The following is a 14342-nucleotide window of genomic DNA, read 5'->3' as shown; positions in this document are numbered from 1 at the left end:
ATGAATGAACGTTTGCGCCGGAACATGCCTCCTCTTTGCGCTGAACCGCCCCCGGGAGCGCAAGTGTATTTCCTAACTTACCGACGTGCTTCTGTGGAGGGAAAAGTCCGCTTTGCGCGGGTGCAAAATAGGAATGATACATGCGTCGGTGTACAAAGTCAATTGCGCTGGGTGCAAGATAGGGCCCTTAGTTTCCTAAAACTTTACTAAACAAAACTAGGACAAGGTTGATTAAATATGATAATACCTCAAACACAGTCTTGACAGTTCACGAAAGCTGTCGCATTAACAGGTAGTGGTTGAATCTGCAAGACAGTGGTTGAATCTGCGAAATTAGGTTGTTGTTTTTTTTGTTTTGTTTTTTTTGTCGGTAATGTTTTGCTCTTGGTCTTCTGCTAGTGCTAACAACTTGTACAACATATCCACGTTCTTAGAATTAGCTGTCTTATCAAATTATTGTACTCTCGATCAGATCTAATACAAAATAACAAAATGTTCTGTTGTTGGCACACTTTTTAGACAACCCCCCACAAAAAAAAACAATGCCTTCACAAAAAAGAAGACGGAGACAGAGAGAGAAAGCGCGAAGGGAGGCTTCTAAGGGCAGTTCAACACTGCAAACATGGATTCAAAGCTCCAGCAAGCCAGCAGGTAAATCATCATATAGAACAGATAGCAGACAGTTTGTCAGTTTAATTCTTGGAAGTATATTTCCCATTATAATCACTTGTCTTAGTTGAAGCTAACACAACATAGGCTCTAAATGAGTTGTATATTATAGGATTTATATAGATTTATGCTGTATGCTATATGAAATTAAATGTCTATTACTTATTACTCCATTGAAGATGAGGCAGAGGCAGGCTCAGAGAATGAGGGAGAGCCCATTGAGCATCAGCCAAATCAGACACTTACAGGTAAGTGTTGTTAAACTGGCTGACAGTTGTCACTTTTTTTTTTTTGGTTCATGTCATGTTCCCATGTCTGTCATGTGATTCCCTGTTTGTCATGTGATCCTGCCATGTGTCTTGTCATTGGTTAATTGTCTGATCATTGTTCACAGGTGTCCCTTATCTTGTCATTAGTCTGTGTATTTAAGCCCTCATGTTTGCCATGTGTCTCTGTCGGGTGTTGTCTCCTGTTCGCGGACTTCGAGAGGTCATGGAAAGCGTGTTTTTCCTGCTGTAACGGTTAGTGGTGGGCAGATCGAGGCTTCGTGATGAAGCAATGAAGCAGTTGAACCAAATGGGCCATATTGTTTCGAGGCTTCGAATCAATCCGACACCCGTCTCAACGGTGACACCTAGTGGTCACTTGCAGGTGTTGATCTGAAACAACCTTGACGAGCCATTAAAATTTTTTATTTATTTTTTATTATTGTATTTTTCTAATATGTGAAGCTTGTAAGCTATAGGCTCCTCACTGTGCATAATGTTATTTGGTCCTGCAAAATTAATATTAATAAAAGAAATCAAGCCACAGTGTCTCACTTTTTAAGAGATTTTTATTAAAAAATATTAATTTCTCTGCTGTGGAAGGACTTAGCCTACTTCTTTTTTTACAGATAATTTCTCCAGCCTTTGAAAAAATCCTCTCACAAGGGACACTTGTTGCTGGCATGCAAAGATATTTTTTAGCTAGGACATACAAATGAGGAAAGATTACTGTTCTCTTTCCAGTAAGTTAGTGGATCATGAGTTCTGGGCAAATACGCAAATTTCAAATTCTCCTCAAATGGCGCATTATGGATGATGTATTGTTGCAGTAGGCTAGCTGCCGATCACAATACACACATCTCACTTTATTTGGGGTTTCTAAACGGAAATGCTCCCACACCACAGATGTACGGCATCTCTTCTGGGGAGCCTCCATTTTATCTATCTATCCAAATCTATCTATCTATGTATCTATCTATATGAATCTATCTATGTCTCTAGATATGTATCTATAATCTATCTATGTATCTAGATATGTATCTATCTATAATCTATCTATGTATTTATTTATGTATCTATAATCTATCTATATATGTATCTATCTATTAATCTAGCTGTCTATATATATTTATATCTATGTATCTATTAATGTCTCATACTGTATGTATACTCTTTCTGTCTCTAGCCTATCAGTCAATGTGTTGTGTAAATTTAAATGTAAGCCTAAATAGCCTATAACTAATCAAATCGCACTGTTCCGCTATCTGCTCTTTTGGGGGGGGGGTCTTTTGGGGGGGGGTTGTCTACAAAGTGTGCCAACAACAGAACATTTTGTTATTTGTATTATATATACGTTTCCCGTACAACTATATAGCTCGCTGCTTAACTACCATAGTACGATGCATCGTTGGAGAAATCAACTAGCTCGTCACGACTGTTTCCCGAAACCGTATGTCGCACAGTATCATTCAACCACGTTGGTTTATGACGTCTCGCACGTGGTGGACTAATCCGCTATCTCAAAATCAAACTCCTCTCACAAAAACCCACAAGGTCAATATGTGTTGATTTCACTTTTATACAGATGTGCGATTGTGTTGATGAAACACTTAGTGAAACACTTCGAGGCTTCGTTTGGCCATAGTCACGTGACATGGGTGTTTTGAATCACGCTTCGGATCAGTGTTTCGAAACATCTGCGCTTCGGGATCTCGCAAAGCTTCGGAACGACTGTTTCGCGTCAGCCATCCCTAGTAACGGCTGGAACAAACAACAGTGAAATCGCAATAACCTACAATAATTAAGACATTGCTCCTGCAATGCAGGACAAGGATGAAGGTGGGGGTGGATGGGAACAAAATAGTAAGGGAAAGAACAGGAAAAAGAGAAACAAAACTAGTGATTCACAAGAGTCAGATGGAGGGAGAGATCAGCAGGTAAAGGTAATGAGAAGAAGCAGTATCCAGTTGGAAGAGTATAAAGTGATTTTTAAGTTGAAGGAAGGGCAGTCTGGGTTTAGTTCTCTCAACCCAATTAGGCTTGCTGGGGCATTGAAGGAAGAGTTGGGTGATATCCTGAATGCAAGAATTTTGGCTGATGGGAAACTGCTTGTATTTTGCAAGTCTGTGGCTCAGATGAACAAAGCTGTTTCACTGGATGCGATAGGGAAGAGGCGAGTGAGAGGATTTATTCCAGGGAGCAAGGCGGGCTTGAAAGGGGTGATTTATGGGGTTTCTCTGGAGGTTTCCATGGTTGAGCTGATGAGGGGTATAGAGGGGGTGAGGATTGATGAGGCTACACGATTTAAAGTTTTTTGTGATGGAGCTAAGCGGGATTCATTAACTGTGGTGCTAACTTTTCAGGAAAGAGCCTTGCCAGAACGAGTGTTCCTAGGGTGTTTGTCATTTAAAGTGCATCCATACAGAAGGCTACCTTTGAGGTGCTTTAAATGTCAGAGGTATGGACATATTGTGGCTGCTTGTAGAGGAGATAGAAGATGTGGAAAATGTGGAGGTGAGCATGAGTTCTCTGAGTGCAAGGAGAAGGTGGTAAAGTGTGGTTCATGTGGTGGAGGGCACATAGCTGGAAATCGTGAATGTGAACAATATAAGCAGGCTATGAGGGTGCAGCAGTTTAGAGAGACTAACAAAGGGGTGCCTTATGCTGAGGCTGTTAAAAAGATTGCAACATGTAGTAAGGTGAGTGATTCAAGGAGAAGAGAAGAGGAATGTCCTCCGTCGGTAGCTTATGTAACAGAAGATTCAGTGGTGGTGAGTAAGATGAAATTCCTGGCTTTCACTGTGGATGTGATGTGTGACATGAAGCAGACTAAGAATAATTCAGATGTTGTTAGAAGTGTGGTAAAGGCTGCTGAGAGGAGTCTTGGGGTTTTAGAGGTTGAGCCAGCTGCCCTCTATAGATATGTATAGGATCTGTAGAAATGTAGGAATGTAGGAATGTATAGGAATCTGTAGAAATGTAGGAATTTCTTCGTTCTCTTGCTTTGGCTCTCAACGAAGGCGGTCGCATTTTCTCACCCTCCTCTCCCTTATCTTCCCTGCTTTGCTCCTCTCGTCTCGTCTAGTCTACTGTCTTGTACTTTGAGAGACTCTCTCCGCACTGCTCTCCAAACTAAGAAATTATGGAATTGATCAACTGGTCTCTCAACGCAATTGACACCATCTTCTCGACGAGAAGCTTGGGTTCGGGGGAACCTGACTGCCCTGCCGGAACGTTTGCAGCTGGCTACACGATGGACGCGTGGGGGAAGTGGCGGGTCGTGTGTCTGGCGGCTCTTTCCGTGGAGGACGTTGAAGATATCTACCTATTCGGAACCATGATAACAGGTTTTCTGCTGTTTGGATTAGGCACTGCCCTGGTTTATCGAGGAATTAAGAAGACGGTGACAGCTGTCCAAAGCCCCACAAGGCTGCCCGTTATGATTGAAGCAGTGGGCAGAGCTGTCGGCACTCAGACTGTGACTATGAACCACAATATGGGTAACATCATGGAGAAGCTCACAGCTTTGCAAAGGCAAATGGATCGTTTCGGAGACCCAAACGGACCAGGATCTGTGTAAATTGGAATGCGGCTACTCGTCCCTAGACCAAACAACCACAATCTTATCTGCTTTCGGCCCCACTCTATCAGCACTGGCCTTGGCCGAGGCCGCTGCTGGAACAACAACTCCCTCTGGAGAGAGCACTGCAAAGAGACGCTCTTGCGTTCCTTCCCCGACTCCACACTGACACCTGCTGATTGTTGACTCTGTCTGGGACCTGATCAAGGTTGTCTCCATGGCAACTGCTGTGTTTCGCTATGACATCCTGCGGACTGAGGCACCTAGATTGGGATGCCAGGCGTAGCGACTCTTCAGGCCCACACATACAGAAACTCTTACACAGATACAGATATGCAATCACCAACCCCCAGCCCCCATCCCACGCCTTCGACGCTTTTTACCACCAGTCTGACAGGCGGGTCTGTGACGAAATGGCTGCAGGACCGGATGGCTGCTTGCCTGTGCTGGGTTACCTCCAACCCTGTCCCCTCCCCTGTTGCAAGTCTTGTGTGTTCATGTTGTGTACTGATTATGTGCAAATGTGCTGAGGTGTTTTACTGTCCCCAAACTGTACTCCCTATTGGAACATAGTCTGTGGGTTGCCTTTTTTTTCTCCTCAACTCTCCTCATGTTATGCTGTATTTCTTAATAACTTCAGGTCGGTCCTAAATTGCATTTCGTTGCCTTGTACCTGTACTTGTGTAATGACAATAAAGTTGAATCTAATCTAATCTAATGTGTTCTCAAGAGACAGAAGGGGAAAGAATAATGGAGGCCAAATGGAAGATGATGACGATGATGAAATTGATAGTTAGTATATTCATGTTTTGTATCCTGCAGTGGAATGCCAGGAGTTTGATAGCTAATGGACAGGAATTTAAAAAGGTTGTGGATGGTTTAAAAAATAAACCACAGTTAATATGTATTCAGGAGACATGGTTAAAACCGTCTTTAGATTTTGTGATGCCAGGTTTTATTTGTTTACGTAAAGACAGAAATTCGTCTGGAGGGGGTTGGGTGTTCAATATAAGCAAGTTAATATAACCTCAGGATTGGAATGTATAGCAATTGAGGTATGGAGCACAGCAGGTAGGTTTTCATTGGTGATTTTTATAATCCTTGTCTTCGGTTAGAAATGGATAAGTTAGATGATATAATGGATAAGGTGAGACTTCCAGTAGTGTGGACAGGAGATTTTAATGCTCATAATCCTATTTTGGGCAGCAGAATCAGAGATGGAAATGGGGTTTTAATAGAAGATTTTATAGATAAAAACATTTTGGTGGTGTTAAATGATGGAAGACCGACTAGGATTCAGGTGAATAGTGGGAGTCTGTCATGTATTGATTTAACCTTTGCGTCAGGTGAAATTGCTAGGTGTGGGAATTGGTATCCTATGGATCTTTACACCTTAGGGAGTGATCATTTCCCTATTTTTTGTGAATTTGGCAGTGTTTTGCAGGTGGAGAAGGAGAGAGTGGAGAGAGGGTTTAATTTTCTAAAAGCAGATTGGGATAAATTCAGAGATCAGTTGGTAGGAAGTTTAGGAGATGTAATTAGCCAAGGTAGTACTGATCCACTCATCAGTACTACCTTGGCTAATTACATCTCCTAAACTTCCTAAACTCTCCTAATCTCCTAAAATCTCCTAAACTCCTAAAAAAAAAAAGTAATTCTTTTTGTGGAGTTGTGAGGAAAGCAGCAGAAAAAGCCATTAGAATGAAGGGAGAGAGGAAAGAGAGGAAAGCAGTGCCGTGGTGGAATCAGGCTTGTGATGAGGCTGTGCGGGTTAGAAATAGAGCTTATAGGCAGCTTCGCAGATGTCCTGTTGAGAGCCTTGTTGTTGAATATAAGCAACGGCGAGCTGAGGCTAGGAAGATTATAAAGTGTGCGAAGAGAGAGAGTTGGCAGAAGTTCTGTGGCACTCTCGGTTCTGAGACTACTGTTAAACAGGTTTGGAATATGATTCATCGGATGGCGGGAATTAATAGAGGTTTTTCTATTCCTGTTTTGGTAGAAGGGTGTAGAGAAGTGGTAAGTAACGAGGATAAGGCTGATCTGTTGGTCAGGAGTTTCCAGCTAGTGCACAGGGATAGGAATGTTGGTAGTGATGGTTTGATTAGGAGGGAGTTGATGCTTGAGCAGGAAGGGCATAAACTTAACAAAAATAATGACAATAGTGATGTAATCAATTTGTTCTTTTCTTTACATGAATTAAGAAGGTCAATAAGACGAGGGAGGCACACTACTCCTGGGAGAGATGGATTGGGATATGAGATTTTTCAGCATATGGATGACTTTGCATTAGAGGAGGTATTGGCATTGATTAATACAGTGTGGGAGGAAGGATCAATTCCAGCTGAATGGAAACATGCAGTGATTGTGCCGATTTTAAAACCCGGTAAGGAAGCTGAAAGCCCTGGATCATATAGACCAATTGCTCTTACAGCTGTCATCTGTAAGATTATGGAAAGGATGGTTACTGACAGGTTGGTATATAGATTGGAAAAGAAAGGCTTTTTCTCTACATATCAGAATGGTTTTAGACTTGGTCGTGGTACTATGGATTCAATTTTAGTGTTGGATGATGATATCAAGAAAGCCCTTGTAAATAAAGAGGTGGTGGTAGGTGTGTTTTTTGACATAGAGAAGGCTTATGATATGCTGTGGAAAGAAGGAGTAATCATTAAGCTGTATGATGCAGGGATTCGGGGAATCATTGGATTAAGGACTTTCTGAGGTCACGGTGTATTCAGGTAAGAGTAGGTGGGAGATTTTCTGACTCTGTGTTTGTAGATAATGGGACTCCGCAGGGTAGTGTAATCAGTCCAGTCCTGTTTAATATAATGGTTAATAATATGTTTGATGAGGTAGGAAGTGGATTTCAGCGATCTTTGTTTGCAGATGATGGAGCATTGTGGAAGAGAGGCCGTAATACTGGGTATTTATTTAAACAAATGCAGTGTGCTTTGAATAAGGTGCAGGCTTGGAGTGATAAGTGGGGCTTTAGACTATCATTGACAAAAACAAAGTATATGGTTTTTGGTAGGAAGAGGAATACAGAAAGTCTAGGTCTTAAGTTGTATGGGGAACCTCTTGAAAGAGTTAGGGTCTTCAAGTTTCTTGGGGTCTGGGTAGATGAAAAGCTAACGTATAAAGAACATGTATGTAGAATGGTGAATAAATGTGGAAAGGTTATTAATATTTTGAGGTGTTTGGTGGGATGCTCTTGGGGTGCAGACAGGAATCTTATGCTGATGATTTATAAAGCTATGATAAGATCAGTTTTTGATTATGGGTGTCTTGCATATGGATCAGCAGCTAGGTCCACACTTAGTAAGTTAGATGTGGTTCAATCTAGGGCTTTGAGGATATGTACTGGGGCATTCCGGACAACGCCGATTCTGTCGCTGCTGGTGGAAGCAGGGGAGGTTCCGCTAAGGCTGCGACGTGCAAAATTGGCATTAAATTATTTCGTAAAAATTAAAATCTCTGGGTCAGCTCTTCCTTCAATTTCTTTGTTAACAGAGTGTTGGGAGTTTAGGAAGGGTGAGAGTAGACTTAATAGATTTAGTGTTTTACATTCTGTTAAGACATACGCAGAGGAGCTTAAGCTTAAGGAAAGGAAAATGGTGCCTTCTGTCTACTGGTCATCTATCCCTCATTGGTTATTGCCTGAGGCTGATGTAGATATATCTATTAAAAATGTAATAAAGGAAGGAAGTGTAGGAAATGTTGCTCACTATGTACAGGAGCATCTTAGGAATTTATGGAATAGCTACATAGATATTTATACAGATGGATCTAGAGACCCTGAGAGTAAGAAAGTGGGCTTTGGTTTATATATTCCGCATTTTCATGTTAGACAGTGTCATAGGTTGCCTGATGGTCTTTCAATCTTTACAGCTGAACTTGTAGCAATCATATGGGCTCTGAGGTGGGTGGAAGAAGGTGGGGTGGAGAAAGCCATCATTTGTTCTGACTCGCTATCTGGCTTGATGGCGATAGGGGGAGAAAGAGGAGGGACTAGGAGGGGCTAGATTCGATTTAGTCGGGGAGATCTTAACTAGTGTTTATAGATTAGAGAGGCGGGGGGAGTAGTGTGGGTTTCTTGTGGGTTCCAGCACATGTGGGGGTTGAGGGGAATGAGGCTGCTGATGAGGCTGCTAGGGCAAGTTTAGTTAGGGAAAATGTGGAGGTGGAGGTGCCACATTTGACAGACTGGAATGCCGTAGCATCATTAAGGAAAGACTGACACAACAATGGCAGCACGAGTGGAGTAAAGACATTAGCGGGAGGAAGTTCTATGACATAAAACCACTAGTCAACCCTGGGAATTCAATTATCCTGCCTCGGATGGATCAGATTAAGTTGGCCAGACTAAGATTGGGTCATTGTGGATTGGCAAGTGGGCTGTTTCTGGTGGGAAAGCACAGGGATGGCAAGTGTCACGTCTGTGGAGTACAGGAGTCTGTCAAGCATGTCATCATGTTCTGTCCGAGATATGCTGAGGAAAGGAGATTGTTATTCATTGGTCTAAACGTTCTGGGAGTTGATTTATTCTCTGTTAAAACTCTGATGGCTGATGGTCCTAATCAAACAGAAAGAGCATTGGAACTATTTCACTTCCTAAAGGCTGCGGGCATATATTGGAAAATATAGGCTCGGGGGAGCCTTAATGTAGACTATCTTTATCACCAGTGGGAGGCAGCAATGCACTAATAGTGCCTAGTCTGCCGGAAAGGAATAGAAGAAGAAGAAGAAGAAGAAGAATGTGTCTCTGGCTGAGTCCCAATTCGCCTACTTATACTACGACCTAAAAGTATGTACTTTTTTTGTGATGAAAAAGTACATACTTTTGAGTGTGTAGCAAAAGAGTATGCACGTTCTGGGACATACTTCGATGACGTCATGCAACGTAAACGAGAACGTGGTTGCCTAGTTACGCACACCGCAACTGTTAACAAAACATTTTACATTTCATTCATTCTTATATATCCAATATAATTTTATTTACTATTCCCATCTTTTTTTCCACAATACATTTACAATGTGTTTTACCAAATTGAGGAGTGAAGCAGGGCGTCGTCGTAGATCAACGAAACGCAGGTCGTTTGTGAGGCTGCTGGTTCTGACGTTCATGTGCAATGTGTGTAACGAAAGCTACTTATTTTCGGAGTTAAAATATTTAAAGTTTATAGTGTAACTATTGTTTAACGTATTTTATACTTAATCTTATACTTATGTATAATACTTAAAAATACCCCGATGAAAATGAACCATGCTTTACTATAGTAAAAGTGTAGTAACCATGTTTCTTTGGTTGGATTGATAAAGTTAACATTTGTACAGCCACAGTATTACTACAAATAAGTCAGACAGAAACATCAAAAGAAATACATAAAAAAGACACTTGCATGACACTGTACTAGAGCCTTTTTATTTATTGTTTTGTAGCCTGCAATGAGGCGCTCAGTAGAGTTCTCAACGGGTCGGGTCGGCCCGATAAACCCGACGGGACCCGCGGGTTCGGGCCGGGTTCGGGTCGAAAATATAAACAAATGACTCGGGTCGGGTCGGACATCGGGCTTAATCTTTTCCGCTCAGTAAAAAAAAAAAAAAAAAAACATTTATTAATCATCGCACCGTAAAGAAAGGCTGGCTACTGCGTGCAACGTGCATGGAGAGGGGCGGAGGCAGACCTGACGCCGCTGCGTGCACGCCTTTAGCCTGGCCTGGAGAAGAAGATGGAGTTGGTGAAAACAGTAAATAAAAGTAAGCATATGATTATGTTTGTAGGCTAGGCCTATTTTGTTTAAAAACTCTTCAAAAATTGTGTGGTGTGAAAAGTAGCCCGCCCGCTGGCTGGGTACATGTTTGAGTTCTTTTTATTTATTATTGTGTGAAGATTTTTATTTAAGGCATATTTATATAGCCTATTAATATATTTAAAGTTTATTGTTTCAGTTGTTTGTATTGTTAAAAGGCGTGAACATTAAAGGTTGATTTGAATTCCCGTCTGCTGGTCATGATAATACGTGTATGAGAAAAAAAAAAAAAAAATGCGTTGATCCGTTTATAATTCATTGTGGTCAGATAATTCATGTTGATGTGTCGGGTTACATCGGGTCCGGGCTTTAAAAGCCACGGGCCGGGTCGGGTCGGGTTGGGTTGTAATTTTCAGGCCCGTTGAGAACTCTAGCGCTCAGTATCTTCATCGGACCCTACAAGATAAACACGGTACTTTTTTGGCACAACATAAACTCATTAATATTACGAGACAATAAAATATAACTTTAATTAGGGTTAAACATTTGAATTCTTACACTTAAAAACTGAGGGCGCATCCCGCTGCTGCATCCGACTGCCATGTCTACATCACCACCATCACCGCAAAGCTCCTCCCTCCCGCACGCAATGGGTTGTGGGCAATATTAGCCGTTAGAGTGTGCATTGATCTGCACTTCGAATTCTAACCGGAAATAGTAGACCATCCGGGTATCTTTGGAATACTCATTTCAACATACTACGATTTGGGACGTACTAATTCTAGTTTCGCATACTATTTAGGATGGATAGTATGCGAATTGGGACTCAGCACATGTCAAGTATTGTTAGCTGTAACCACTGTTTGTGAAGTTCTGTTCTATGTCTTGTTTTTGAGTTTTCATGCCATGCCATGTTTGTTTTTTTTCATGTTTGCTTTTGTTTATAATAAACTGCACTTGGGTTCTCATCTCTCAACTCGCCTCCAGTGGATCTATTACAGAATACTTGACCTACACCAATGAACCCAGCAGTTGCCCTCCTAAACTTACGCCAGTGGAATCTTCCCCTGGAAACGTATATGGAGGAATATATATATATATATATATATAGAACAATTAACTGCACAATTACTAGAAATGTTTACCTTGGATATTATACAATTTGCAAGCACAATTTGTGGAAAAAACAACAACTGTGAACCAATTATATATATATATATATATATATATATACAGTGCCCTCCACAATTATTGAACCCCCTGGTAAATATGATCAAAATTGGCTGTAAAAAATAAATCTGCATCGATTATCCTTGTGATCTTTCATTCAAAAAATGTGCAAAAATCTAACCTTTCATTGAAGTAAAAGAATTGAAAGTGGGGGGAAAATCACATTATGAAATAAATGTTTTTCTCCAAAACACGTTGGCCACAATTATTGAAACCCTTTTATTAAATACTTTTTGCAATCTCCTTTTGCCAAGATGAGCTCTGAGTCTTCTCCTATAATGCCTGATGAGTTTGGAGAATAACTGACAAGAGATCAGAGACCATTCCTCCACACAGAATCTCTCCAGATCCTTCAGATTCCCAGATCCATGTTGGTGCTTCTCCTCTTCAGTTCAGCCCACTCATCAGGTCAGGGGACTGAGACGGTCATGGCAGAAGCTTCATTTTGTGCTCCACAACAAATTTTTGTTTTGATTTTGATGTTTGTTTTGGATCGTTGTCCTGATGGAAGATCCAACCACGGCCCATTATAAGATTTCTAGCAGAAGGCGTCAGGTTTTGATTTTTTATCTGTTGATATTTGATAGAATCCACAAGGCCATGTATCTGAACAAGAAGTCCAGGACCTCCAGCAGAAAAATATGCCCACAACATTAAAGATCCACTGGTATATTAAATTGTACACATGGGGTACTTTTTATCCTTGTGTTCACCAAACCCATCTAGTGTGTTTGCTGCCAAAAAGCTCTGTTTTAGTCTCATCTGACCACAGAACCCTGTGTTGTTTGAAGATCCAGTCGTGTCTGACAATTAAATTAGCTGGAATTTGTTTTTGGATGAGCGAGGAGGTTTTTTTTAAAACCCTCCCAAACAACATGTGGGGATGTAGGGGTTGTTTGATAATTTTTTTTTTAGGCTTTCTGACCCTAAGACTCAACTAATCTCTGCAATTCTCCATCTGTGATCCTTGGAGAGTCTTTGGCCACTCAAACTTTCATACTCGCCGTGCATTAAGACAGTATAGACACACGTCCTTTTCCTGGCAGATTCATAACATCTTTAGTTGGTTATAACTTCTTAATTATTGCCCTGATGGTCAAAATGGGGATTTTCAATTCTTTAGCTATTGTCTTACAGCCACTTTCTAGTTTGTGATGCTCAACAATCTTTTGCTACGCATCAGAACTATATTCTGTGGTTTTACTCATTGTGATGGATGATTAAGGGGATTTGGCCTTTGTGTTTCCTCATATTTAAACTCCTGTGAAACACGAAGTCATAGCTGGACAGTTTCATGTTCCTAGTCACCCTGGTGTACTAAAAAAGGTAAATATTAATGGGAATATACTTCAGAGATATTTTACTCGTAAAAAATTCTAGGGGTTTCAATAATTGTGGCCAACATGTTTTGGAGAAAAACATTTATTTCATAATGTGATTTCCCCCCACTTTCAATTCTTTTACTTCAATGAAAGGTTAGAATTTTGCACATTTTTTGAATGAAAAATCACAAGGATAATCGATGCAGATTTATTTTTTACAGCCAATTTTGATCATATTTACCAGGGGGTTCAATAATTGTGGAGGGCACTGTATATAATTGGTTCACAGTTGTTGTTGTTTTTCCACAAATTGTGCTTGCAAATTGTATAATATCCAAGGTAAACATTTCTAGTAATTGTGCAGTTAATTGTTCTCATACTGTATTTTCAGATTTGGAATATATTCTCTACCCAAATGTGTCACTAATAAACCATAATAAAATTATTTAAAGAGAAGGCTTATATTGACCTTTTAAGATTTTGTTTACATCTATCCTTGTGTGTGTATATATATATATATATATATATATATATATACAGTATTATTATTATTATTATTATTTTTTTTTTTTTTAAAAGGTTATACAATTACAACAACATTTAAAATTGTAACAATATTTCCAGTGTAATCTTTCTTTGTAAAAACTAAAGTATACATTTTATCATACGTAATTCAATTCATATGAGCAGAAATTGGCAACATTATAAGCTTATTTGATTGGCAGTATTTTACAGTAAAAACGTTATAATCTATCCGATTTTGTAGTCGATTTTTACTCATCTCAGTATAGCAATAGAGTTTGGTAAAAGCTGTTCATTCATTCACACACAAAAACGCGATTCATTTTTAAACAGTATTTTTGCCAGCTGTAGTAGCTCCACAACAGCGCGCATCTGTGCGTTCATTCATTCACACACAGAAACGCGATTCATATTTAAACAGTCTTTTTGCGTGTACAGACACTTGCGATTAGAACAAAGCAAATAGAACTGACCTATTCCTCAGCCGGATCCGTTTGCTCCTCGAAATGAAACTTCCAGAACTTCTGAGGTAAATTTTCCAGGATTATTATCAAGATAGTATTATTCCTCACAGCGTCGTTAAGTACATGAGTCTGAAAGTGAACTCGCGGTGTGTGTTATCCAGCTGATGTGGGCGTTTCACAGGTCTGTATGGGATCGCCTCACATTTGCGTTTGAACAGCGCGCTCTCCGTGGGCGGAGTCACATTAAATTTAATGAGCTGAGATGAGAATGACTGACATCTCTCTCTTTTCATACATATTACATAAACTGTGAGTATTTGTTTTTTTATAAAAATTACTTCATTTAAAAGAAGAGAATTCAAGCTTCATGCCTGTGTGTCTGTATGCCTGTTTGACTGAGTATTCGCTGAGTTACAGTTCATTTTCGGACGCGTTTCAGAATGGACTACACTGACAGAGAGAAAGCAGAACTCGCATCATGTTTATTTTTCTTTATTTGGCGAAAAGCACAACACTTTGTTTTTATTGTGAGTATACAC

The 14342-nt window shown here is 40.3% G+C and overlaps 1 protein-coding gene and 1 long non-coding RNA gene across 5 annotated transcripts in view; both read left to right on the top strand.

Moving 5' to 3' along the window:
* LOC309489904 overlaps positions 1-14342 on the top strand; it is a 76088-nt gene that overhangs the window by 29725 nt on the left and 32021 nt on the right. The gene's annotated exons all lie outside the window — the stretch shown is intronic.
* LOC309489858 (up-regulator of cell proliferation-like) overlaps positions 1-14342 on the top strand; it is a 257487-nt gene that overhangs the window by 230280 nt on the left and 12865 nt on the right. For 3 of the 4 annotated variants that reach the window (XM_082158771.1, XM_082158772.1, XM_082158773.1), the window contains exons 3-4: positions 520-651; positions 849-917. The exons of the other annotated variant lie outside the window; for it this stretch is intronic. In XM_082158771.1, the coding sequence (XP_082014897.1) occupies positions 543-651; positions 849-917 (178 nt within the window). In that variant the 5' untranslated portion in view covers positions 520-542. The remainder of the gene's footprint in view (positions 1-519; positions 652-848; positions 918-14342) is intronic. 4 annotated transcript variants of the gene reach the window in all.

The sequence above is a fragment of the Leuciscus leuciscus genome, assembly GCF_965113295.1.
Source record: "Leuciscus leuciscus genome assembly, chromosome: 24".
Classification (NCBI taxonomy): domain Eukaryota; kingdom Metazoa; phylum Chordata; class Actinopteri; order Cypriniformes; family Leuciscidae; genus Leuciscus; species Leuciscus leuciscus.
Note: the sequence above shows the minus strand (reverse complement) of the source record. Positions and strands in the feature narration are given on the sequence as shown.